The sequence below is a fragment of the Pyrus communis genome, chromosome 1 (assembly GCF_963583255.1).
Source record: "Pyrus communis chromosome 1, drPyrComm1.1, whole genome shotgun sequence".
NCBI lineage: Eukaryota > Viridiplantae > Streptophyta > Magnoliopsida > Rosales > Rosaceae > Pyrus > Pyrus communis.
In genome coordinates, this window is record NC_084803.1 from 19,945,920 (window position 1) to 19,973,640 (window position 27,721).

Here is a 27,721-nt window from a genome sequence, read left to right on the forward strand (position 1 = left end):
ATTAGACAGAGAAGGCCTGAAAGGGCTCAGTAGCAGCAATGGACAGAGTTTGCTTGCGACGAGCCATGGAGATCTCTTTTGTCAGCAACAGACCATACAATTCATCAAGAGAGATAGAAGACAATTACAGCATGATAGAGTTAATAAATGACTCGAATTCATCAGGAAGACCGTGAAGTGTCGTTGCAATGAGATCATGATCAGATATAGATGCACCAGCAGCATTGAGAGAATCTGAAATTTCCTTGATTTGTTGTAGATATTCCGAGATCAATTGAGAGCCTTTTTGAATTGATTGAAGACGAGAGCGAAGATGGTGGATATGAGCATCAGAAACGCTACCAAAACATTGTTCAAGCTTCTGCCAAAGCTCTCGAGATGTGGAAACACCTACTGTGAAGGGAATGAGATCTTCAGATAGGGTCGAGTTGAGCCAGATCAAGAGATTTTGATCTTTTTCAAACCACTGCTCAAATTCTGGATTTAGGGATCAATCAGGGAGAAGTGAAGCCGTACATGGCTCAGTATCGTCGATGAGGCCAATAAGTTTGTACCGGCGCAAAATTAGAGTAAATAACGCACGCATGGGAGATAATTAGTGTGCTTGAGTTTGATTGGCACCATGCTACCAATATTTTGGATCATAAGAGACATATACAAGTTTTAAGGTTGAGAATTTGCAGAAGAATTAGGGTTTGGTAATGGCGGTGAGTTAATCAGAGACAAAGAGGTAGAGAGGGAGGCCATGATATTCAGAAGCAAAATCGATCAAGGAATCAATCAAAGACAGAGAGCACAAAATTGATTACGAAATCGATCGAGAAAGAAAGAAATCGATCAAGAAATGAAGGCAGTGAGAAGAAAATCAAGATATCACTGACTCAAAGACGCCATTACAGATCAAGAACAATGATCATAATACTAAATCAATGAAGAACTTCGATCAATTTGAAAAGAAATCAGAGAAACTGAGCGGAAGAAATTGAGGATCAAGGAATGCCGGGAGGCAATTGGCGATGAAACCATGTAGAAAAAGATATTTTTATTGATAAGGTTAACTGACAGTACACAGGAATATATATAGCCCCAAACAATCATTACATCAATACCCTTATCTTCTACAACTAATTACATAAATACCACAATTAACTATTTACTGTTGTAACTAACTTGTGACTGGTTTAGATTTCTCAATACTTCTTCCCAATCCGAACGGCATCAGGTCATGTGACAAGTCCTCACCACTCTTAAATTTCTCAGGTTTGAAGCTTGCAGGATCATCCCACAACATTGGGTCTCTATAGATGGCCCATGCATTGATCAATACCATTGTGTCACGTGGCACGTCGAATCTCTCAATCATGTAGTCATCTGATGAAAAATGTGGTAGTAGCAATGGAGCTGCGGGGTATAATCGGAGGGTCTCGGAGATGATACTTTGCAGATAGGGTAGTTTAGAGATATCTGGTTCGTCCACCAAGCGTTCATTTCCAAGTTGAGCATCAACTTCAGCTCTAGCTTTCTTTAACACGAGGGGATGGTTGAGGAGATTGGACATGGCCCATTCTAGTGTCACTGCTGATGTATCAGTACCCGCCATTATTATGACCTAAAAATTACTTTTGAGTTAATATTATGAATTGTAAAGAAAAAAGACTTGTCTTCTTTAATTTCTAAAACACTAAACCAAGCTGTTGTAAGTTATGATGGGTGGAAAAATGTAGGCGATTGCTTGTTTGAGAGGGGATTCGCACAGCTTGGATATGCAATTCATGATTGATTAGTTGTTATCTATCTACATCAAACGAACTATTATTTTCAAACCAACCAAGTGCATTATATCAAATGTGTCACCCATTATATTACCGGTCAAAACCAACTACCTACTTATCTTTTATTCACTTATATTATTATGACTTCAGATACTCAAATCGGATATGTAAGATATCTTGAAATGGAATGTAATTTTATGTTTTTGGTTGGCCGGAAAACAATTCAATAGAGAGATGTAAATGTAATATATTCATCTTGCCCTAAAAATGTAAATATAAACCTAAATTTACATCTTTTTTGCATCTTTTGGTGTTGGGTCTCGCCAATCAAAGTGAAAACGGATCTTAAATTTACATTTCTGCATTGGAGATGCTCAAATAATTCCAAAAATTGTATTTCTGAAGGTCATTGGCAGGTGTTTGTGAAAAAGAAAAGTATATGTAATCCAATACATACTTAAAAAATCAGGAATTAAATCAAGGAAAGTGCTATTTACACATCTATTTTTTTTACTTCTTACACACTTTTGTTGATTTTTAGCTATTGATCTTTTTCAATTCATTCAATCCCAAACTGAAATTGAGAGAGGTGTGTTAGAAGTAAAAATAAATGTGTGAATAACACTACTCCAAATCAATTGGAGGCTAGTGGATATCATGCTCATTGATTCTATTTTACAAGTCAGAAATCAAATCAATTATAGCGTGGATCTCATCCTCGTTCCTTTTGTTTTTCTATCTTTGATTCATGACTCTCATTTCATACCTTACCATGTCATTCAGTTGGTAAGATATAATTGAGAAATAAATATAGACTAAAACTTCACGATAAAAAAATAATAGAAAATTAGATTTTAATCCTTAAATAAGATGAAATTTAGAAAAATGTCTTATACAAGATTAAAAATTGATTTTAGTCCCTGGATTTTATTTAATGCCAACATATTAAATGTCTCTCTTTTTTATTTATAATTTTATGGTGTTCATAAATTAAATTTTATGAAAATATTATAAACAATATTATAATATTGTTTATAGATCAAGCCGTCATAATTTGGTTCATAATAACAGAGCGTGCTTTGCACTTAGCCTCCAATGGCACGGCTTTAGGCATTGTGAATCCCTTACCTTCAGCCATATCAATCTCCTTTTCACTAACTCTCTTCCACTCAAAGCATTGGATCAATGACCCCAAAGTCAGCCCCACCATACGTTTCGCTAGGCCCTCCCCAGGGCAAGCCCTTCTTCCTAGTCCGAACGGCATCAGGTTGTGTGACAAGTCCTCACCACTCTTAATTCTTTCGGGTTTGAAGCTTTCAGGATCATCCCACAACATTGGGTCTCTATGGATGGCCCATGCATTGATCAATACCATTGTGTCACGTGGCACGTCGAATCTCTCAATCATGCAGTCATCTGATGAAAAATGTGGTAGTAGCAATGGAGCTGCGGGGTATAATCGGAGGGTCTCGGAGATGATACTTTGCAGATAGGGTAGTTTAGAGATATCTGGTTCGTCCACCAAGCGTTCATTTCCAAGTTGAGCATCAACTTCAGCTCTAGCTTTCTTTAACACGAGGGGATGGTTGAGGAGATTGGACATGGCCCATTCTAGTGTCACTGCTGATGTATCAGTACCCGCCATTATTATGACCTAAAAATTACTTTTGAGTTAATATTATGAATTGTAAAGAAAAAAGACTTGTCTTCTTTAATTTCTAAAACACTAAACCCAGCTGTTGTAAGTTATGATGGGTGGAAAAATGTAGGCGATTGCTTGTTTGAGAGGGGATTCGCACAGCTTGGATATGCAATTCATGATTGATTAGTTGTTATCTATCTACATCAAACAAACTATTATTTTCAAACCAACCTAGTGCTTTATATCAAATGTGTCACCCATTATATTACCGGTCAAAACCAACTACCTACTTATCTTTTATTCACTTATATTATTGTGACTTCAGATACTCAAATCGGATATGTAAGATATCTTGAAATGGAATGTAATTTTATGTTTTTGGTTGGCCGGAAAACAATTCAATAGAGAGATGTAAATGTAATATATTCATCTTGCCCTAAAAATGTAAATATAAACCTAAATTTACATCATTTTTGCATCTTTTGGTGTTGGGTCTCGCCAATCAAAGTGAAAACGGATCTTAAATTTACATTTCTGCATTGGAGATACTCAAAGAATTCCAGAAATTGTATTTCTGAAGGTCATTGGCAGGTGTTTGTGAAAAAGAAAAGTATATGTAATCCAATACATACTTAAAAATCCGGAATTAAATCAAGGAAAGTGCTATTTACACACCATTTAGCTATTGATCTTTTTCAATTCATTCAATCTTAGAATGAAATTAAGAGAGGTGTGTGAGAAGTAAAAATAAATGTGTGAATAACACTACTCCAAATTAATTGGAGGCTAGTGGATCTCATGCTCATTGATTCTATTTTACAAGTCAGAAATCAAATCAATTATAGCGTGGATCTCATCCTCGTTCCTTTTGTTTTTCTATCTTTGATTCATGACTCTCATTTCATACCTTACCATGTGATAATTCAGTTGGTAAGATATAATTGAGAAATAAATATAGACTAAAACTTCACAATAAAAAAATAATAGAAAACTAGATTTTAATCCTTAAATAAGATGAAATTTAGAAAAATGTCTTATACAAGATTAAAAATTGATTTTAGTCCCAGGACTTTATTTAATGCCAACATATTAAATGTCTCTCTTTTTTATTTATAATTTTATGGTGTTTATAAATTAAATTTTATGAAAATATTATAAAATTTTAATTCTCATTATGGTAAATATCTTATATAAGAAAATATTTTCGTAAAGATTTTTCGATACACATGTTTTTGCATATTTTCTTATGTGTCACTAATTAATTCAATATATTTAGGTACGAACATTTCGGTACACTATGTTAATATAATATGTTTAGGTATAGACATTTCGCTACATTAGTTTATTATAATATATTTAGGTACCGACATTTCGGTACACTAGTTTAATATCATATGTTTAGGTACGGAATTTTTCGGTACACTTATGTTTTTGCATGGGGCTTCTTCCTCGAGTCCTGTCATGATCGCGCACTCGACGAAAGAGCTTTACAAGCGGCATTGCCTTTTTACTTTTTTTTTTCAGTGGGTTTTTACCCTTTATTGGAAACCGTTTCAGTAGAACTACTCACTAGTCCTAACTTTTTGCACATGTAAACCAGACCCGCCTTGCTATCATGAAAACGCCAGCTATTACCATAGTAGCTGCATGAATCGAAGCGGATACTGGAGTGGGACCCTCCATAGCATCGGGTGACCAAGTATGCAATCCTATCTGTGTGCCACTAATTCACTACAATATATTTAGATATGGACATTTCGGTATACTAATTTAGTAAAATATATTATGATACGGACGTTTAGGTACACTAATTAGAGGAAGTAAAATAAATATAATGAATTAAAATGTGTATAATAATAAATAATTTTAGTTTTAATATAATGACATTAAATAAGATCTCTATTAAATGTTAAAACAAAATATAATATAAATTTGAATTAGGTACACATTAGAGAAATAAAATCAATATATAATCTAACACTAAGTTTTTATTGAATTTTAATCTTCTTCAAGGATTAAAGTTCAAAAACCCTAAAAAATAATATATGAGACGGCCAGTAAACACTAACCTGTATAATCCCCTTGATAATTTGGTCAGTGTAATACTCAGGTTGTGATCCCTGCAGAGTAAGCAAATGGTCAATCATAGTACCAGTAGTTCCACCCTTCTTGCTCCTGTGCTCATCGATGAGGCCTTGGAAAAACTTATTGGTCCTCTTACCCAACTTCATGACCCTCTTCTCATACGCGTCGCTCCCAACCCAATTCAAAATCGGCAAAAAATCTGCCGGGTTGGCCGCTCCACTTTGAGCAAAAGCCTCCTTCATAATCTCTCTGAACTGCCTTGCCTCCTCTTTCTCCACCGACACATCCTCGCCGTAGTACCTCTTCCCCGCCACCATCCTCATTATACTGTTAAAGGTCAACTCATGGAACATAGACGTCAACGCCACCGGTGCGAAATCTTCACGCGCGTTTTGTGAAAGTTTAAGTAGTAGCTGTTTGATTTCGTCCTTTCTGATGATCGAAAATGTGTTCAGTCGAGCGGTGGAGAATATCTCGATGGCGCTAATGCGGCGGAGGTTGCGCCAGTGATCACCGTATTGGGACGTTGCCATGGTGGTGTTGTTGTAGGCTAAGTGCTTGCCTAGGATAAAGCTAGGACGGTTTGCTAGAACGATGTCGTTGGTGGTGAAACATTCTTGTGCGGCCGACGAGGATGAGACTATGACCACGCGCTGCGAGCCAAACCAGAGTGAGAAAATGGGGCCGTGCTTTTGTGAGAGGCGGTGGAGGGTTCGATGGATTGGGAGTTTTAGGAGATGGAGATGGCCGATTAGTGGAAGAGAAAGTGGACTTGGAGGGAGGGTTTTGTAACGGCGTCGTTTTGTTTGGAGCAGGAAGTTTAAAGTGAAGAGGATGGAGATAATGGAGAGGAATGTATATAACAAGATCTGTTGTTCCATAGTTAGCTTGTGGAGTTGAGATGGATGTGATCAGTGGGTGGTTTACAGTGTGGTGGAGATGTGGTACTTAAAGAGGAGGTGTGCGATAGTAGTGATCCATGCTAAGTTTTTTTAGCAGTTTAGATCTCAATGTTCAAGTACCGTTTGTTTTCTAGAGATCATTTCTATTTGAATAAACAAAAAAAACTTAGAATTTGAATAAAAGTTAAAATTTAGAAATTGACATGCACGAATTTCCTTGTTTGCATTCATAAATATATAATTTAAAATTTCTTCGTGGGAAAAAAGCTTGGAATTTGGAACCTCCAATTCCCAAGTTAAATTCCACGTAAATAGGTGACGAAATTTCAAAATGACGGAATTTGAAATGACGGGATTTTTTTTCTAGAATTTGTGAAATTTCTTGTTTGGTTAACCTAAAAGAACAATAGAATTGAATACAGAATTTTTTATTTTTAAACTCTCAATCATAGAAATTGAGAAATGACACATCTTTACATAAATTTAAACCTGGAAATTGGAGGTCCCAAAATCCAAGTTTTTTCCATGCAAAAATTCTAAATTTCTATGGTTATGAATCCAAATAAAGGAATCGGTACATGTCAATTTATAAATTCTAACTTTTACCCAAATTCCAAGTTTAATTCTCTCATCCAAACATAGTGTAGTGTTCATATTAGTTGGAGAGCAAATTTATCTTTCTCTTATCTTATACTATCATCTTTACTAATTAATAAAACCCTATTTGCCAATCAAAAGAGGGTGAAAAGACAAATTAGTCTTCTATCACATAAAAAAATGATGGGCAATAATGTAATTTCACATGTCCAAATTTTACTGTTTTTTATTAAAGCCTTACGTACAAGTGATGTTAAAATACTTCCAATATTAAAAAAAAAAAAAATGAATAAATAAACCAAAAACAAAAACCTCCCACTCCCCCATTGTCCTCTTTTTCTCTCTCCCTCTTTCCTTCTCATTTTCTAATAAAACCCTCATTGTAAACTTTTTGCCCATTTTTTCCTATTTTGCCCTCACTTTTGATACACAATAAGTGAACCCTCCTTGTCAACCTTTTGCCCTTTTTTCCTATTTTGCCCTCACTTTTGATATACAATATTCACATAAGAAGGGCAAAATAATAATTTTATATCTTTTGATAAAATGACAATCATATCCCTAATTTTCCTATTTTACTCTCACTTTTAATACACAATAATTACGTAAGAAGAACAAAACAATAATTATGTTATATTAAAATAAAATATGCACTTACTATTTTTTCTATTTTACCCTCACTTTTAATACACAATATTTACATACGGAGGACAAAACAATAATTATGTAATATTAAGATAAAATATGCACTTATTAAGAAAAATTATCTCACCATCATTATTTCATACTCTTTTTAAAATTTTTAAAACTAATCACACTCCTTAATAAAAAAAATTTAAAATGAAATGAAATTGTTGACACGCACAAAGTGTATGCTCATATGCTAGTTTTTATTAGTAAAAGACACAAGACATGAAAAATATCAATCACATAATTCCTCGAGCCCATTTTTTCTCTCTTCTCTCTGCCTATTTTCCACTCGTCTCTATCTAGATTTATGTCACAACTGACTTTACATTGTGCATGTTGGACATTGACATTTTGGACTCGAGTGTACGTATAAGTGAATGACTTTTCAAGGTGATTGTCACACTGCGTGCTTAATTCAAATAATATTTGTACATTTATTGGTGTATTTGTTCAGATTGCACGTTTCAAAATACTATTGGTTTGGATTATACAATCAAGATAATTCTCTTTATTTTAACTTTAATCTATACTATTATTAAGAGAACCCTCTTTGTCAACTTTTTGCCCCGTTTTTTTCCTATTTTGCCCTCACTTTTAATACACAATATTCACATGAGGAGGGCAAAATAGTAATTTTGTATCTTTTGAGAAAATGACAATCATATCCCTATTTTTCCTATTTTACCCTCACTTTTAATACACAATATTTACATAAGGAGCACAAAACAGTAATTATGTAATATTAAGATAAAATATGCACTTACTATTTTTCCTTTTTTACCCTCACTTTTGATACACAATATTCACATAAGGAGGACAAAACAGTAATTATGTAATATTAAGATAAAATATGCACTTATTAAGAAATTGTTCCACCATCATTATTTCATACTCTTTTTAAAATTTTAAAAACTAATCACACTCCTTAATAAAAAAAACAAAAAATAAAATAAAATTGTTCACACACACAGAATGTGTGATCATCTAATAGTTTTTATTAGTAAAAGACACAAAACATGAAAAATATAAATCACATAATTCCTTGAGCCCATTTTTTCTCTCTTCTCTGCCTATTTTCCACTCGTCTCTATCTAGATTTATGTCACAACTGACTTTACATTGTGCATGTTGGACATTGACATTTTGGACTCAAGTGTACGTATAAGTGAATGACTTTTCAAGGTGATTGTCACACTGCGTGCTTAATTCAAATAATATTTGTACATTTATTGGTGTATTTGTTCAGATTGCACATTTCAAAATACTATTGGTTTGGATTATACAATCAAGATAATTCTCTTTATTTTAACTTTAATCTATACTATTATTAAGAGAACCCTCTTTGTCAACTTTTTGCCCCGTTTTTTTCCTATTTTGCCCTCACTTTTAATACACAATATTCACATGAGGAGGGCAAAATAGTAATTTTGTATCTTTTGAGAAAATGAGAATCATATCCCTATTTTTCCTATTTTACCCTCACTTTTAATACACAATATTTACATAAGGAGCACAAAACAGTAATTATGTAATATTAAGATAAAATATGCACTTACTATTTTTCCTTTTTTACCCTCACTTTTGATACACAATATTCACATAAGGAGGACAAAACAGTAATTATGTAATATTAAGATAAAATATGCACTTATTAAGAAATTGTTCCACCATCATTATTTCATACTCTTTTTAAAATTTTAAAAACTAATCACACTCCTTAATAAAAAAAACAAAAAATAAAATAAAATTTTTCACACACACAGAATGTGTGCTCATCTAATAGTTTTTATTAGTAAAAGACACAAAACATGAAAAATATAAATCACATAATTCCTCGAGCCCATTTTTTCTCTCTTCTCTGCCTATTTTCCACTCGTCTCTATCTAGATTTATGTCACAACTGACTTTACATTGTGCATGTTGGACATTGACATTTTGGACTCGAGTGTACGTATAAGTGAATGACTTTTCAAGGTGATTGTCACACTGCGTGCTTAATTCAAATAATATTTGTACATTTATTGGTGTATTTGTTCAGATTGCACGTTTCAAAATACTATTGGTTTGGATTATACAATCAAGATAATTCTCTTTATTTTAACTTTAATCTATACTATTATTAAGAGAACCCTCTTTGTCAACTTTTTGCCCCGTTTTTTTTCCTATTTTGCCCTCACTTTTAATACACAATATTCACGTGAGGAGGGCAAAATAGTAATTTTGTATCTTTTGAGAAAATGACAATCATATCCCTATTTTTCCTATTTTACCCTCACTTTTAATACACAATATTTACATAAGGAGCACAAAACAGTAATTATGTAATATTAAGATAAAATATGCACTTACTATTTTTCCTTTTTTACCCTCACTTTTGATACACAATATTCACATAAGGAGGACAAAACAGTAATTATGTAATATTAAGATAAAATATGCACTTACTAAGAAATTGTTCCACCATCATTATTTCATACTCTTTTTAAAATTTTAAAAACTAATCACACTCCTTAATAAAAAAATAAAAAATAAAATAAAATTGTTCACACACACAGAATGTGTGCTCATCTAATAGTTTTTATTAGTAAAAGACACTAAACATGAAAAATATCAATCACATAATTCCTCGAGCCCTTTTTCTCTCTCTCTTCTCTCTGCCTATTTTCCACTTATCTCTATCTAGATTTATGTCACAACTGACTTTACATTGTGTACGTTGAACTTTGATATTTTGGACTTGAGTGTCCATGGTAAGTGAATGACTTTTCAAGGTGATTGTCACACTGCGAACTTAATTCAAATAACATTTGTTCATTTATTTGTGTATTTGTTCAGATTGCACATTTTTGGATTATACAATCAAGATAATTCTCTTTATTTTAACTTTAAATAGAAAGATGAAAATTCAATGAGCAAGAGAATGATATATCAATAATTAGTAAGTCTGAGGTCCTAAATTTGCCTCTCATATATGACAAATTTGATATCACTTCATGGCAAACTTATTGTTTGACTTAGCTCAATATTTTACTCTTTATTTAAAATTTTATTGTATAAAAAATAAAAATAAGGATATATGCATTCTTCGTTGCGTATGTTTGTGACTTGAGAGTCAGTCCGACCAACCCCTTACACAAACAAGTTCGTGAACATATAATGTTTTAATCTAATAATACAATAATACGTTGAAATTACCCAAATTATTAGTTTATTAAAATAAAATGACACAATCGTTCCAAAAATTTCTCCCAATCCAAAATGTGGGTGTGTCGTGTATCGTCTTTCCCTTTCATCGTCGACTTGTAGCGGTGCATAGGTCAGTGAATGCGTAAGCGCACTATCCACATGCACTTATCCACATGCACTGGGTACAAATGGAACAAAAGCAAAGTAAGGCCCCACTCGCTCTACTTAAGGGACAGAGGAACTTGCCAAAAACAAATTATATTCATCTTCAAACTAAAATAACCACAGTCGTCACTCAATACTATAATTTGGTAATATTTTTCTTCGTTTAGAAGTGAGAGGTCTTAGGTTCATATCTTGTGGATGATGAATTCAATACCAAATTATACTGTTCATTACGTAGCTTAACTGAACTCCCTCTTCTTCTAGTGTAAAACTAAAACAACCACAGGCAGACAGAAGATTCGAACTCGAAATCTCAAGTATAAAGCATATATGTATTTTTCATGTACCATACTCAGTACTATTTTTTCTAATTTAGTTACCAAAAAATATACATATATGTATTTTTCATGTATCATACTCGTACTATTTTTTTTTACCAAAAATATAGTACAAGTATTATTTTAATTTAGTTACCAAAAAATATACATATATATATATATATATATATATATTTTTCATGTACCATACTTGTTTTGTATTTTTCTAACTATGATCTATCCAATAAATAATGGTTACCTGATGAGGTGATTTTTTCTTTTAAAAAGAGGACAACTGGTGGCAACCCACGGTTATCCATCTTTTTCGGGCCCTGAGAGGTTAGAAGGAATTTCACCATGTTAGTGGCTACAGTCAAACAGACTCACTATCTCAGAGCACCGAACCCGCAACCTCTCACAATTTTTTTCGTTTATAGCCGCAAACCGTTCCCATATCATTGAGCCAATTTGTAGGATGGGCCACGAATCGAATCGAGATCAAGAGATTAGACCTGATTTAGGCTTTTCTGTTGGGCAGTCCAAGTCGGCCCATTTATGAATGGCGAGGAATAGACTGGGCTCGAGGCCTATGAAGTGGTGCTTAAGTGGATCCAATAATCCAGGTCGTCAGACGCAAGAATGCGAGAATGTTTAAGGCCTTGTTTGGCAGCTCGGACTGTACTGACTATTTATGTCGGATAAGATAAATAGCCACCAGATAGTACTGACTAAATTAGTCGGGCGTTTGGTGTAGTATCGGACTAATAATTGTATTATTTATACTGTGTTTGATATTATACCGGATAGGAGGAATTCAAAATATTATTATTTTTAAGATAAAAATTGATGATTAATGGAAAAAAGCACTTTGCAGAAATATTTATGGAATTCAAAATAAAGCACTTTGATGATTAATGGAATTCAAAATATTTGTACTGTTGTTTCTTCACTTTGCACTGCAGAAAAAGAAGCAGTTTGCTTCTCCCATTCCCAAAGCAAAATGAAATGGAGACGGGCACTCTACAAAGACCATCAACGCCCTCAGATATAGAAGCAGACCCTAAAGCCCGTTCGTGTCCTCTCTCTCATCGCGTCCTACACCGAAGCCTCTCACATCTCCACCTCTCTGTCATTTGAAGCATCACCGCCGATGTCAAACGGAAGCCAAAACGGGAATGCAGCAGCCATTGAAGTATTGGAACAACAACGTGCAGCAGCCGCGGCGAAGGGAAACGCAGAGAAGATAAAGATAATCTCGGTCACTGCTGCCATTGCTGCAGGACGGCCACAACCATTGAGTTTCGTCAGTCCATCGCGACTCTCCTCTTTCCTCCGCTTACGCAGTTCGCGGTGATCAGAGAAGGAGGAGGATGAGAAGTTGCAGGAGAGCGGAACAGAGGAGGAGGAGGAGAAGTTGCAGGAGGGCGGAACAGAGAGAGGCGTGCTTCTACCCGACTAAATAATACCATGGTTTTGGGCAGTACAACTAAGCGGGTATCAGCCGGATAAAGGAAGTGGGGTCGGATTATTTAATCCGGTGGCTATTTAATCCAAACAGACACCAAACACGGTACTCCGTATTATTAGTACTATCCGATGTCTTATACGGTGTGCCAAACAGGGCCTAGGTTTTACGTTATCCAAAGCATTAATAAAATACAATAAATAAATAAATACAAACGAACCAAGTGAAAATCTCACAACAAACGTAAAAAAAAAAAAGGAAAAATGGAAAATCGTTGCTCCCCTGCCCTTTCTTCTTCTTTCTGACTTGGGTTTCCAGAGCCCCTCCAAACTCTGCAAAACCGATAAATCCCTACCCGTTTGCCATTGCAATCTCTCCCTCTTTCTCTCTCTCTCTCCCCGATTGAAACTGGGCCGCACGATTTGCGGACCTCTCATCACAGCCATTGAAGCCGGCGACTTCTGCGACGATGACCTCCATCACCTCCGTCGAGTTGAATTTCCTAGTCTTTCGTTACCTTCAGGAATCAGGTATGCTTCACTTTGCAAACCCTCAATCGACTTTTCGAATTTATTTCCCTAATTTTCTGTTCCCGTTTTTAATTGTATTGTCATTCTAGGGTTTCTGGGAATTTTGGGTGTGCTGTACAGATTATAAGGGTGTATTTATCAATTGCTGTTACATGTTTGCTATTATAACTTAATTAGGGTTGAGAACTGTAATTTTGGGAATAAGTTTGCTAATTGGCTTCCTGTTTTCCGGCGTCGAGAGGGCATGAGATTATGGATCAAAAAACAGTAGTCGGTATAATTTTATTTTGTAAATCTCCTTTTGAATGCTCGAGTTTCAGTATTTTTTTTTTCTTATAATCAAATTATTTTAGTTTGGTTAGCCGTAATTTAATTAAATTTTTATGTTTAACTGAATGTGATTTGTACCTGCATGATATGGTGATATGAGATTTTATATTGATTTGGATTTGATGCACAATCAATACACAAAGCGATTAGGGGTTTTGTATACGTAGTAGATTATTTAGCATCATATAAAAGCAGTCGAATCGAAGTTGTGGAGTGATCTTATGGGGTTCTATACACAAACCAGTTGCATGCATACACACTCTACAGTTATCAAAGTGAAAAACGTGAAGGAGCTTCCAACTCAATCGAAGATTGAATTGGAAAACCCATTTCATTTTCTCTAAGTTTTTTGTTGTATTACTTCTGCAGGCTTCACACACTCAGCTTTTGCTTTAGGATATGAGGCCGGTATCAACAAATGCACTATAGATGGAAATTTGGTTCCACCTGGTGCCCTCATTACATTTATACAAAAAGGACTTCAGTACTTGGAGATGGAAGCTAACTTGAGTAATGTTAGTATTCTTGTTCTTGTTTTTTGGATTATCGAATAACTGGTAATTTTTGTTTTGGAACTTGCACAGGATTGCACATCTTAGAATATATGTTAACCAGCTTTTGTTTTAAGCTTGCCAGAGTGATGCAGATTTGGATGAAGATTTCTCATTTTTACAACCTTTAGATCTTATCACGAAGGATGTAAATCAACTAAGGCAAATGATTACAGAGAAAAGGAAGAATTCACAGATGGACAAAGACAAAGATAAAAAGCACGAGTCTTATCAAAAGAAAGATAAAGATAAGGAGCTTGAAAAAGAACATGACGGAGAACGTGCACGAGTAAGAGAGAAAGAAAGAAAAGAAAGGGAGAAGGATTTCGAAAAGGATAGAGAGAGGATAGAAAAGAATAAGGAGCGAGAAAAGCAGTGTGAGGACCGCAATGACAGAGATGTAGTTAGAGATCAAGAAGATGAAGTTAGTATCAGACATGAAGAAAATGGAGCTTCTGGAGGTAGATTTAATTTTTACTGCAAATGATTTTCTCTTTTGTGGTTTTTTTTTTTCTTTTATTAGCCTGAATAAAGTTACCAAGGCCACAAAATGGCCACAATTTTTAAGCAGCCACAAATCCATTCAATGATTATGTTCTTTTATTTTGTGATTGGTAAGAAATAAAAAGATATAGACACTTGTTTCTGGAGCCTACTAGGATGCAGGAAAAGTTTATCCGTTCGAACATATGCTTTAGCTGGTGAACTACTCTTTTAGCCTTATTTTTTATGTTTAATGAACAGAAAATAATTAAGGAACAATGCTTTACATTAACTTCTTGTTTGCCCTTGTAATATATCATGATCTGCCAAGGAGAGAATGTAAGATTTTCGATTCCCTTGGAACTTGTTCTTTGATGTATCCGACAATAGACTAAACTTAGCAAATAGAGAATAACTAGAAACACACGATACATACTGGTTTGGCAGATCTTTTGGCTACATACTGTTGTAGATAAATCACGGCTTATTTGAATTAATAATAGAGTGTACGGTGCTTTTGTAAACCCTAGAACTAATCCTTCTGACCTTTTTCTGCTGTCTCTGTTTTCTTCTCTCTTCTTTTCTGCCCCTTGCCACACCATATTCATAGTGGCACCTGCCTAGCCTGTCCAGACCCACCTAGGCACCCGCCTAAGTTGTGACTCACTTAAACAAAAAACAGATAACTTTCATTTTGCATTTTATTTTTTTCAATAAATTGTAAGAGACTTGTTGAATACTTAAATGAACACACATTATATGCTTGTTCCCCATGTTTTCATTATGTTCCAATACTTCATAATATATATGCCATTCTATATTGTAGTTTATGATGAAATTATATATATTTTAAGTATAAACACACACTTATTTACACGAAATATAATAGATTTACTTAAATCAGCCTAGTCCGCCTACGCGCTAGGCCCTAGCCCGCCGACCGACTAGTGCCTAGCATCTTTTAGAACCTTGGGTTTACATGCCTATTTTCTGATTAAGTTTCCTATTCTATTTGGAATAGGAAGTACACTTTCATTCCTATTCCATTTCTGCTTATAGGATTCCTAATCTAATTGTACATGAAAACTTAATTCTTTCATAATCCTTATAGGACAAGAATATGCGCACCTTGAGCTTTCCTAATACAATCGGAAACAAAATAGGACACTAACATTTACGAGCCAATTCCTAACAACCTCTACCTTGGTGAATCAAACCAAGTCTTGACTGTTGCACCCTAGAGTATCTTAAGGAAATCTTCAAGAACCTTCACCATGGAAAACTTCTTCTTGCTTCATTGCATCTCAAGTGAGGAGGTACACAATCAACTAGATTGATCAAGTTCAAGCATTGCTTGAATTTCTTGGCCGGCACTATCTTGGTAAGGAAATCTGCGGCATTGTCACCCGTGTGAAACTTTTTGGCCCAAATCTCCTTGGACTCCACCCAAACCTGGGTTCTGTGATACCTCACTTCAATGTGCTTTAATCTTTCCATGAAAACCTGATTATTTGCCAAGTGAATGGCACTGTGACAGTCACATTTCAGCTTCTTGAAATCCTGAGTGATTCCTATTTGGCTTACCAAGCCACTAAGCCAGCTTACCTCCTTTCCAACTTTGGCCAGAGCAATATACTCTGCTTCTGTGGTCAACAAAGCTGAAATTGGTTGCAGTAGTGCCCTCCAATTGATTGGTCTACCTGCGCATGTAAAAACATAATCTGGGGTAGACCTTCTCTTGTCCAAATGCCCTGCATAGTCGGCATCAATGTACCCCAACACCCTTGCGTTTTTTATTTTTTGTTTTTTTTTTTTGCTTTTCAAACAAGATCCCTTGTCGCCAAGAACCTTTCAAGTAACACAAAATCCACTTGATTGCATCCCAATGTTGGCTTCCTATATTTCCATGTACTTGGAAACGACACGAATTGCTTGAGCTAGGTCGGGCTTGCACACCATTGCATACATTAGGCAGCCCACGATTTTACCATAGGGAACCTTCTTCATTGTTTGTTTCTCTTTCTCGGACTTACGACGCTATTGCCCACTTAATTGAAGTGAGCTGCCAAAGGAGTTGAAACTGCCTTTGCTTCTAGCATGTTGAACTTCTTAAGAACCTTCTGAATATACAGTGTTTTTGTTAACCCTCCTCTGACTTCTCAGCTGTCTCTGTTTTCTTCTCTCTTTTTTTCTGCCCCTTGCCGCACCCGATTTATAAGTACAGGGTGTGATTTACATGCCTATTTTCTGATCAAGTTTCCTATTCTATTTGGAATAGGAAAGTACACTTACATTCCTATTCCGTTTATGGTTTGAGGATTCCTAGTCTAATTGTACAAGAAAACTTAATTCTTTTCTAATCCTTGTAGGACAAGAATATGTGCACATTTAGCTTTCCTAATACAATCCAAAACAAAATACGGCGCTAACATTGTTGAGCCAATTCCTAACAGAGAATTGGTTATGGAATTTGGTGCTTGCGCAGTTCTTGGCATTTGAGAATATGTGCAAGGAATTTTAACTAGCTTCATTCCATAATCATTTAGGTACGAGGAGTTAGACTTCTTAGCATTAGTGTAAAAAGACAGAGCATGTTATGTTAAATTCCCACTTAATGAAGTTGAGCAACTTTTGTTCTGTCTCTTATTCCTTTCAATTCCCTAAATGTACATTATGATAATCGTCATGTTTTTTTTTTGAGGAGCAGAGCCAATGGATATTCCTCTTACAGATGTTCAAATCCCTAGTTCTGATGTGACAATTTTGGAGGGGCATACTAATGAGGTTTGTGCATGCTCCTATTTTCTTGCATTACCCACCTTATCTGGCTTTTACCCCCGTTCTTTGCCATATAGTTCCTCATACATGTTTCTCTGTGTGACATTGGATCTCCTTTCCATTTTTGCATTAGGTATGTGCTTGTGCATGGAGTCCAGCAGGTTCTCTTCTTGCATCGGGGTATGTATATGTTAAATTGTTCATATTTAGTGGATGTTTCTGTAATCTTTTTTTTTTTATTTTGTTTATTTTTTATTTTTAGAGAAAAGACATAATGATCCATTGAAATTTTTTTGTTAATTTATTTAATATCTCTTTACTAATTCTTTCACATGTTTTGCTGGTTATTGAATACTAACGTTGGATGAGACATGTTTTTGCCTTTATCTGCTCGTGTTTCCTTTACTGATTATCTAGAGTCTGCAACATTTGATTTTATACTATCTTTTGTTGTTATTTAAGCCTCTCTCTAGTATTAAATTTCAGTAAAATCAACATCCCTTAGGACTAGCTGGAATGGTGATAGTAATTTAACATATATCATGTTAATCGTGGGCCTGTAATGTTGACCAGAATATGGGCTGTTTCTGAGTCCATGGCGTTACCATACCGTGTTAGGATTACCATACCTTTTGTTTCAATCCCTTACTCTTGCCACTTTTAATTAATCACTTTCCAGGTCTGGAGATTCGACAGCTCGAATCTGGACCATTGCTGATGGAAGCTCCAGATTTAGTTCACAAAATGGTTCCTCAAATGTGTTGGTGCTGAAGCATGTTAAGGGTAGAACGAATGAAAAGAGTAAAGATGTGACGACACTTGACTGGAATGTGAGCTCTATTGTTATGGATATATTTTGTGATAATTGACCTATCAAGTTTGATATAATAGATTACATGCCATGCGGATGCTCTTTGTTATGGGCTCTTGAGACTCATCAAGAAAAAAAAAAAAAAAAAAAAAAAAACTTGTTTTCTTTATTCCAAAACCACCTAAAACTGCAGGAGCTTCTTTATTTGTATTTTTTTATTCTTCCAGAATTTTTTTTGTTTGTGTATATGCAAATAAACCTTTCACTAATTCAGGGAGAGGGAACAATGCTTGCAACCGGTTCATATGATGGGCAAGCAAGAATTTGGAGTACAAAGGGTAAGCAGATGATTGTTTTTCTGGTTTTCTGTTTTATCTGATTTATGATTCTTGTTTACTTTTCAGCATCATTTTGGAAGTTTTTAGAACATATATTGTGTGGTATCTTTGCCCAGGTGAATTAATTAGTACTTTGAGCAAACATAAAGGGCCTATATTCTCTCTAAAGTGGAACAAAAAGGGAGATTACCTTCTTACAGGAAGCTGCGATAAAACTGCAATTGTGTGGGATGTAAAGGCAGAGGAACCGAAACAACAATTTGAATTTCATTCAGGTGTGTATTATTTTCATGGAACAGACAGTGTAATAGTGGCTGTGTTGGGATTTTGATGACTATTTTTCTGTCATTTAGGTCCAACACTTGATGTTGACTGGCGCAACAATGTCTCCTTTGCAATGAGCTCAACAGACAATATGATATATGTCTGCAAGATTGGGGAAAACCACCCTGTTAAAACTTTTGCGGGACATCAGGTATTTTCAAGCATTTAGTTGCTCTAGATTAGACCTGAGGTTAATTATCTTTTTAAGCATTTTGTTCTTATTATTCATTTGTGTATACTATGCTCTTTTTCTAAAGAGGCTGCAGATAGTTTTGTGTTGTTTAGATTGTTGAAGATATAGGGACGCCCAATTCTAGGCTGAGATATATTCTCTTGATGCTATCATGTTAATGTTCAATTTCATTTAAGTAATTAACTGTTAACTGGTCCTTGTCTGGTTGAAAATGGATTTGAGAGGGTCTTGGTATTGCCAGCCCTCCATTCTAGAATGTTGCTGTTTTATTTCCATTATTCACCTGCCTTTGATTTGGTCAACTGGAAAACCTTGAGCTGACCAGTTTTTTTAACATGCCTGGTTGTAGTTACTGGAATTCGCTCAGATAGCAAAAATGGTTTCACTTGTTTTTGAACTTCTGCTAAAACTTACGTGTTATTTGCAAACAGTAAACTTTATAATTTTCAAATTTTGTGGCTGATCAATGGGTTTTCACTGTTTCAGGGAGAAGTTAATTGTGTTAAATGGGATCCAACTGGTTCATTGTTGGCTTCATGTTCTGATGATAGCACTGCAAAGGTTATCTGTGCTTCCTGCTCAATTTGTAGTAAAGTAGTTCCATTTTATGTTCGATAAGAGAGTTGTTTGCATATAATATTTTTAATCTATACTTATATATATAATTAAAGATAGGTACTGAAGTTGAACACAGACCTGGTATGGGGTTAATGTCATATGTTTTGTTTACTCCGGAACATGGGAAGGATAGGATTGATTAAACCAATCTTGTTTGCTGCTTGATTAAAAGTTTTGAATCAGATAATTCATATATAATATATAATTCTAACTTTCTTCATCTTGCCTCTATTCAATGGAATATAGCCATTTTCAATTAAATGGATCAGTTTCAGTTGGTTCATTAATTTCCATTGAGAAGACTATTGAATTTGCAACTCATGTAAAATTATTGTGTAGATATGGAGCATGAAGCAGGAAAAATATGTTCATGATTTAAGAGAGCATTCTAAGGTACTCCTCAGATTGTCATTCAAGTTTAATTTGCCTATCATGGCCGTTTGAATTTACTTTTCTGGAATCTTAGAAGCGTTGGAAATTTGTATTGCAGGAGATATACACTATCAGATGGAGTCCCACTGGACCAGGAACAAACAACCCTAACCAACAGTTGGTCCTAGCTAGGTAAATATGGTGCTTCTCAGATGAAGTGAGATACCATTGGCTTCTCTGTATTGTTTGCATTGTGTTTGCCATGTGTTCCTTTATTATTTCAGTTAGAAGTTGCAAATTGTTTCAATAAGTAGCTTTTGCATGGTTTTCATATTTTTTGAGAAAAGCTTAATGCTGTCAATTGAAATTTTATATAAAGACAGCAAATGGTTTATTACCTGTGTAAAACCTGGTTGGGTGGTAATTCTCCTAATTCATTCTGTGCCATGAAAGAAGTTCTTGTCTAACTTCTTATTGCCATTAACCCTATGGTGCTGTGAGAACTGTATGTTAAGCCACTGCTCTTTTGTATTCATGTTCTTGCATTTGCGGGTTTTTGTTTTTTCGCTCCCAAGCGTAATTGTCTTTATGTAGAAATATTATTTCTTGATAGTATTCAAACTTGCACTTTCGTTCTGCATGTATACTCTGTGGAGAAATTACACCGAGTACTTTCTGCGGAGAAAATACACTGAATGTTTGTGTCATGGTTCTAAGTTTTGTGATTGTGCTTCTTGACAGTGCATCATTTGACTCCTTTGTGAAGCTATGGGATGTGGAACAAGGAAAGCTTCTCTGCAGCTTGGATGGACACAGGTACTGGACAAAACAAACGTATGGTGTTTGAAGCTTGATAAAATTTCTTTACTTCGTTGTGTATTGATACTTCAATTTGAATCAACAGGGAACCTGTTTATTCTGTTGCTTTTAGCCCAAATGGTGAGTATTTGGCCAGTGGATCTCTTGATAAATCCATGCATATCTGGTCACTGAAGGAACGCAAGATTGTGAAAACGTACACTGGAAGTGGCGGTATATTTGAAGTCTGCTGGAACAAGGAAGGCGACAAACTTGCTGCGTGTTTTGCCAACAACACAGTGTGCGTCTTAGATTTTAGAATGTAGAGCTGGAAATGCCAAACCTGTCTTGTATTGGAAGTTGGTCGTCAAATCCCAGTCGTAGATTAGTTCGTCGTATTTGATTAGGATGGGTGGCGAGTGTATGTTAGGTGCGTAGGCATTGCATTTTAACCGTAGATCAAGGCTCGGCTCGCTAATGTTCATTTTGTTCGTAAGCTCGTTTCCTGATTCAAGTGTTAATCGAGCTGCTTTTCTAGGAGGTGTACAGGATTGTTTTCAACATTTTTAGTTAGGCTTGTTAGTGTACTTTGCTTCTCAAGGTATGTACGGCATGCTACTGAAGATTCTCAAGAAGGCTGTTATTCCAACTATTTTTGTGGTTTTGCTTGTGTTGGTTACTTTGAAAGCGAAAGCCCCCATACAATTCGGATACTGAAGAACCAGAACCAGAACCAGTTGAATGTGTCGATTGCTTCCACTTGATAGATCAAAACCACGGTTAAAAGGGTGTGTAATCGCTCGGATTAGACACACAAATTTAGTTACTTGTGGAAGGATCATACTACAAGATATAAGAGAGCATCTCAGAGGAACTACCAGTAATCGCCACAAGAGCACGAACCATTTACAAAGTGGTGAAACCTGTTTCTGTCCCGCATTACAATCTTTCGGCCAGTGATTTTCGAAAGTAACTTGGTCACAGCGTGACAATCCGAACACACGCGTAGGTTTTTCACAATTTTGATTGTTGTTCCAGCTTGTGTGCTGATTAGCCCCAAAGCAAGAGCAAGCTTCTCACTGTGAACTTCAAGGGATTGCTCCTTTTCTTTGTCCCCCAGATCATGTAACACAGTATCTACCTGTGGGGCGTAACCATGAGCCTTGAGCCAACGGTTCATCTCCTCGATCATCATGTATATTTCTTTGCTCCTTGGGTTTCTCCTATCCCCTGCAAGGAACTCGTGTACCTTATTATTCACTTCGATGGAGCTGCAACCAGGCTCCTTCTGAATCCCACTGCTTTTCATCAAGGCCCTCACCCTTGCCACCCCATCCCAGTTCCCCACTGTGGCGTAGATGTTGGAAAGTAGAATATATGTTCCTGAATTTGCAAGATTTTGGCCAAGGAGAAACTCTGCTATCTCCTCTCCCAATGCAATGTTACCATGGAGTCTACAAGCCCCAAGTAAAGTTCCCCATAGGACGGGATCAGGATCAATCTTCATTTTCTTCACAAACTCGTATGCTTCTTCCAGCTGCCCAGCACGGCTAAGGAGATTTACCATGCACCCATAATGCTCAATCTTCGGTTCTATTCCGTATTCATCCTTCATTGAACTGAAAAAAGCCCATCCATTGTTGACCAAACCAGCATAAGCACAAGCACTCAAAACTCCGATGAAGGTTATATCAGTAGGATGGTAACCAATTCTACGCATTTCAACGAACAACTGCAACGCATCTTGGCTAAATCCGTGCATCGCATATCCTACAACCATCGAATTCCAAACAACAACGTCCTTCTCCTCAATCCTATCAAAAACCAGACGAGCATCCTCCAAGCTACCACATTTACTATACATGTCAATCAATGCAGTGCCCACATGAGCATTGACTAGAATTCGATTATTTTCAATGTAAGAATGAAGCCATCGACCAGACTCAAGAGCTCCAAGCTGCCCACAAGCAGAGAGCAAAGACAGCACAGTCAATTCGTTTGGCTTAAACTTTGCCGCCAGCATTTTCCGAAACAAAAACAAAGCCTCATTTGGCATCCCATGCTGAGCATACCCATCAATCATCACATTCCAACACACCACATCTCTCTCCTGCATTCCGTCAAACAATTTGCGGGCCGCCTCAATTGCCCCTCTTTTCACATAGCTAGTGATCATCGCCGTCAGCGAAACCAAACTCTTCTCAGGCATTGTATCAAACAGCTGCCTTGCAGACACAACATCGCCGGCTCTTGCGTAAACATCCACAAGACCGGTCCTGACATACAAATCCGAATCGAACCCGAGCTTAATCGTCTGGGAATGGAGTGCTTTTCCGGGCTCAAGCGGGCAAGTTTTCATAACAGCGGAGAAGGTGAAGCAATTGGGTTCAACGCCATTGGTGAGCATCTCGGTGAAGTACATGAGGGCAAGGTTCTGAAGACCCAACTGGGCATGGCTGTGGATAATGGAGGTCCAGAAGTAGACAGTGGGGTTGTCGGTGCGGTGGAAAAGGGCGACGGAGTGGTCGAGGCGGCCAAACGAGGCGTAAGAGCGTTGGAGCTTGAAGTTCAGGATTGGGTGGTGGTGGAGACCGTGGCGGAGGAGAAGGGCGTGAGTTTGGAGAAGGTGGTTGATGGATTTTGACTTGTCGATTAGGAATGTGAGTCTGTCAATTGATGGTGGGTGGCGGCGGCGGCGGTGGTGGTGGTGGTGAGTGGGTGCGGTGGTGGCCAAAGTGGCGGTTGAGGACATTGTTTTGCCAACGCTATCTCAAAAATATTTGGCGCCCTTAATTATTTATCTTCTTGTGTATATATTATTTGTGATTTAGGGCTGGTTTGGTATTGCTGTGCTTTGAAAAAAAGTTGATTCTGCTGTGCTGTGAGAATAAGCAGCTGTGAAATAAAGAAAAACAAATGTGAAAAAAAACCGATTTTTCAAAGCTGGGTTTTGCAGCTTCTTGTTTTTTGCTTTTTTCACCCAAAACTGTGAAAAAAAGCTGAAGCTGAATGTTTACCAAACACAAAAACAGCTCCCAGTTTTTTTTTATACCAGCTTTTTTCAGAATCACCTCAGTACCAAACTAGGTCTTACTTGGTGTTTATTTCTCTCTTCTCAATTCCTTCTATTTTTCAATAAGTTTAGTCAGTCACGCTAAAAAGTGAAAAATTAGGGGAGCTATTGGACCAATTTTTTCTTAACAAAATCATCATAAGCTTTTATTTAACTAAAAGAACTTGAGAATTAACCTAAAGACAAAACTATTTATATATCAATCCTACAAACATTAAAAACACAGGCCGAATTAAAGCCCAACCCGTAATAAAATACTTTTTTTCATAATTACCCCTAGCAGATCCTAACCGAAGCCCGTTAGCCAATTCACAAATACTATGAGCGAATTGCTAGCCGAACCCAATAGGTGCTTTATTTATTTACTTTTATAGAAGTTTTAACGAAAAACTTACAGTACTATTTACTTTAACGAAAAACCACATTTTTACACTAAAAAATCAATCCTGATACTATTCACTGTACCCTTTATTTTATCCTTATCGTTAAAACTCAAAATTTTCAAATCATTTTCATTAGTTTTCTTTATTTTTATTTCCTGCTATTCCCCTCCATCAAACCCAAGAAGCATTAACCCATCATCTTAATCCTCTCTTTTCCGTTTCTCTCTCTACTTATTCATCTCCTTCTTGTCTGCCATTTCAATGAAAAAAACGAAAAACAAAAAAGAACTATTCCTCTCATTCTCTCTCCGCCATAACAGTCAGTTAGCCACCTTCTTTCAGAATCGAACCCAAAAACAAATGTTAATAGATCTCAAAGAATCAAATGGTGATTTTGAAATGAGAAGTATCAAATTTATTGAAAATTTGTCTCAGAGGCCATGAAAACAAATTGAAATCGACAATATTACAGAAAAATAATTTAGATTCTTGCTCAGTGCCTGGCTCGAACTAGGATATTAGTCTTATATCCATCTGGAAAAATAGGCATAAATATTGCAAGAATTCCTTCAATTAGTATGGAATTTAAACCATGCATCAATTTCTAAATTAAATCAAGCATGCATGATATTGATGATAGATTGGATTGCAGTCTTTTTATTGATGGCGACAGTGTGTAACATTTTTCGAAAATAAAAATGAGGGGAAAGGTGATGGTCGAGTTCTTTGCAAATCTGTGTAACAAATTCGAAGACAAGAAAAGGAGAAGTGGCAGAATTCTGCAGATTCGGAGGAAGAGAAGGTGATGAGAGAATGGGAACCCAGACTCACCTAGAAAGAGAAGGTAGGTGCTTTGACAGGGAATGGTAGCAAAGCTTGTTGTTTGTTGGTGTGGCACTCTCGCTCTATATTTTTTATGAATTAGTGAGACATGACAAATGCACACTTGTAATAGAAAATATAGCATTTGTCACGTTTATATATAGAGAATATACCATAAAGTTTTAGAAATAGCGTTTATTTTGTTCCATTACATAAATAGTGTGGATTATTTTGGTTTAGTTTTAAAAATAGTGTGAGTTATTTTGCTATAGTTCCATAATAGTATGGCTTATTTTGGTTCAGTATCAAAAGTAGCGTGGTTATTTTGTTGTAGTTCCAGAAATAATGTTTATTTTGTTCACTTTCAGAAATAGTGTGGGTTATTTTGGTTTAGGTTTAAAAATATTGTGGGTTATTTTGCTATAGTTTCATAAATAGAGTGGGTTATTTTAGTCTAGTTTCATAAATAGTGTGGGTTATTTTGATATAGTTTCAAAAATAGTGTGAGTTATTTTGCTATAGTTTTATAAATAGTGTGGATTATTTTGGTCTAGTTTCATAAATAGTGTGGGTGATTGTGCTATAGTTTCATAAATAGTATGGGTTATTTTGGTATAGTTTCAAAAATAGTTTGGGTTATTTTACTATAGTGTCATAAATAGTCTAGGTTATTTTGATTTAATTTCAGAAATAGTGCGAGTTATTTTGTTATAGTTCTATAAAATAGTGCGGCTTATTTTGGTTTAATATCAGAAATAGTGTGGTTATTTTGATGTAGTTCCAGAAATAAATTTAATTTCGTTCACTTCCAGAAATAGTGTGGGTTATTTTGCTATAGTTTCATAAATAGTATGGGTTATTTTGTTCTAGTTTCATAAATAGTGTGGGTATTGTGCTATAGTTTCATAAATAATGTGGGTTATTTTGGACTAGTTTAAAAAATAGTGTGGGTTATTTTACTATAGTTTCATAAATAGTGTGGTTATTTTGGTCTAGTTTCATAAATAGTGTGGGTTATTTTGCTATCGTATCATAAATAATGTGGATTATTTTCATCTAGTTTCATAAATAGTGTGTTATTTTGGTATAGTTTCATAAATAGTGTGGGCTATTTTGGTCTCGTTTCATAAATAGTGTGGTTTATTTTGCAGTAGTTCCAGAAATAGTGTGGGTTATTTTGGTTCAATTTCATAAATAGTGTAGTTATTTTGTTGTAGTTCCAGAAATAGTGTTTATTTTGTTCCTTCCAAAAATAGTGTAAGTTATTTTGGTTCGATTTCACAATTTTGGTTCAATTTTCATATCAATGCCCCCTCAGTTGATATGTTTTCGTGTACTAGATTAAAGATCCATTATGTGTATAAATGTATGCACAAACACAAGCAAGTCAAGAATCAGAATAATTTCGATACTATTTTATGTAAGAAAAATTGTGATCACCCGTCCCTAATTTTCTATGTAATTTTCTCCTCGAGTGTGTAAATTGACGTTTATGCCCTTTTTGGCAAAAGTGGAACATAACATGGACGTACTTATTCGCCTTTTAATTTATTTTTCCTAGTATCATAATTAAATAGTACTCGTTGTTACGAACGTGTGAACGCGAGTTAGACCTGAATCAGACTTGTAACGAAAAAAATTACGCTTAGTTGAAGTGCGTTAACAACAGGTAAAATTGTACACGCGTGTGTTAATTTTTTAGTGTTGGAAACATTGTTTTTGATAAGGGGACAAATTTTGTGTACCTTTGGATTGCACCAAATCTTATCCATTTTCCCTCTTTAAAAATTTGTCCCGAGCCCTATTATTTTTCCCTCATCGCCAATCATTTCATTTCTGACACTATTGCACCCAATCAAATTTTTGTTCTTCTTCTCAGCCAATCAGAAAGCTCTCTCTCTCTCTCTCTCTCACATCTTCTCCTTCTCTCTATCCCGATACCTTTTCCTCTCTGCAACAACCATATACCACCACCAAACTTCGCGGATCAAGCCTAAAATTACCACCATCGAGATCCTCTCATCCTCACGAACCCATCCATACCAATTTATTCTCAAATGGACGAGTTTTGAGTGCCCAACTCGGAACAACTCGGAGCTTTGACTCGGGTGGAGTTTTCCCGTCGATTTCCAGCTTGAGTTACAAGGTTTTGGGAGTTTTGGGAGCACCTACACAACTCCCTGAGGCCTTTGGGAGCACCTACACAACTCCCTGAGGCCTCAAGTTCAAGGTCAAAGGCAAGCCAACGTCGAAACACGCGAGTTAAGACGTTTGAGTTAATGCCGAAACTTTCGAGGCTTTTTTAGTCAATTTCTCGTCCATTTTTGGATTTCCAAAAAGTATAGACTTGTTCTACTCTTCATAAGCTTCATTTCCATATAAAATTTGTCAAGAATGGTTAAGAAATGAAAAAGTTATGAAGTTCTGAAATTTTTTCAGAAACCGACGAACCAGACGGTGGCGGCGGCAGACGGCGGAAGACCATCGGAGAAGAAG

At 35.8% G+C, this 27,721-nt stretch overlaps 3 protein-coding genes across 5 annotated transcripts; 1 reads left to right on the plus strand and 2 right to left on the minus strand.

The window, feature by feature from the left end:
* Positions 1-2,678: 2,678 nt before the first annotated feature.
* Positions 2,679-6,516, minus strand: LOC137719980 (cytochrome P450 81Q32-like). The gene is made up of 2 exons (XM_068458968.1): positions 5,484-6,516; positions 2,679-3,426 (listed from the first exon to the last, which is right to left on the minus strand). Exons 1-2 carry the CDS (start codon positions 6,378-6,380, stop codon positions 2,812-2,814), a joined length of 1,512 nt encoding a protein of 503 aa, XP_068315069.1. The 5' UTR covers positions 6,381-6,516; the 3' UTR covers positions 2,679-2,811.
* Positions 6,517-13,051: 6,535 nt separating this feature from the next.
* LOC137739894 (WD40 repeat-containing protein HOS15-like) lies at positions 13,052-21,611 on the plus strand. Of its 3 annotated transcripts, XM_068479652.1 has the most exons (15): positions 13,052-13,351; positions 14,051-14,196; positions 14,318-14,693; positions 14,852-14,929; positions 17,420-17,499; positions 17,627-17,673; positions 18,173-18,323; positions 18,579-18,642; positions 18,759-18,917; positions 18,996-19,117; positions 19,646-19,720; positions 20,117-20,170; positions 20,268-20,341; positions 20,891-20,965; positions 21,054-21,611. In XM_068479652.1, exons 1-15 carry the CDS (start codon positions 13,291-13,293, stop codon positions 21,271-21,273), a joined length of 1,782 nt encoding a protein of 593 aa, XP_068335753.1. In that variant the 5' UTR covers positions 13,052-13,290; the 3' UTR covers positions 21,274-21,611. The 3 variants fall into 3 exon arrangements, with proteins under 3 accessions (XP_068335753.1, XP_068335737.1, XP_068335745.1); XM_068479636.1 differs by lacking the exon at positions 14,852-14,929 and having other exon boundaries at positions 17,417-17,499; XM_068479644.1 differs by lacking the exon at positions 14,852-14,929 and having other exon boundaries at positions 17,423-17,499.
* A 118-nt stretch (positions 21,612-21,729) lies between these two features.
* On the minus strand, positions 21,730-23,741 carry LOC137739885 (pentatricopeptide repeat-containing protein ELI1, chloroplastic). The gene has a single exon (XM_068479624.1). It carries the CDS (start codon positions 23,697-23,699, stop codon positions 21,822-21,824), a length of 1,878 nt encoding a protein of 625 aa, XP_068335725.1. The 5' UTR covers positions 23,700-23,741; the 3' UTR covers positions 21,730-21,821.
* Between the last annotated feature and the right edge of the window lie 3,980 nt (positions 23,742-27,721).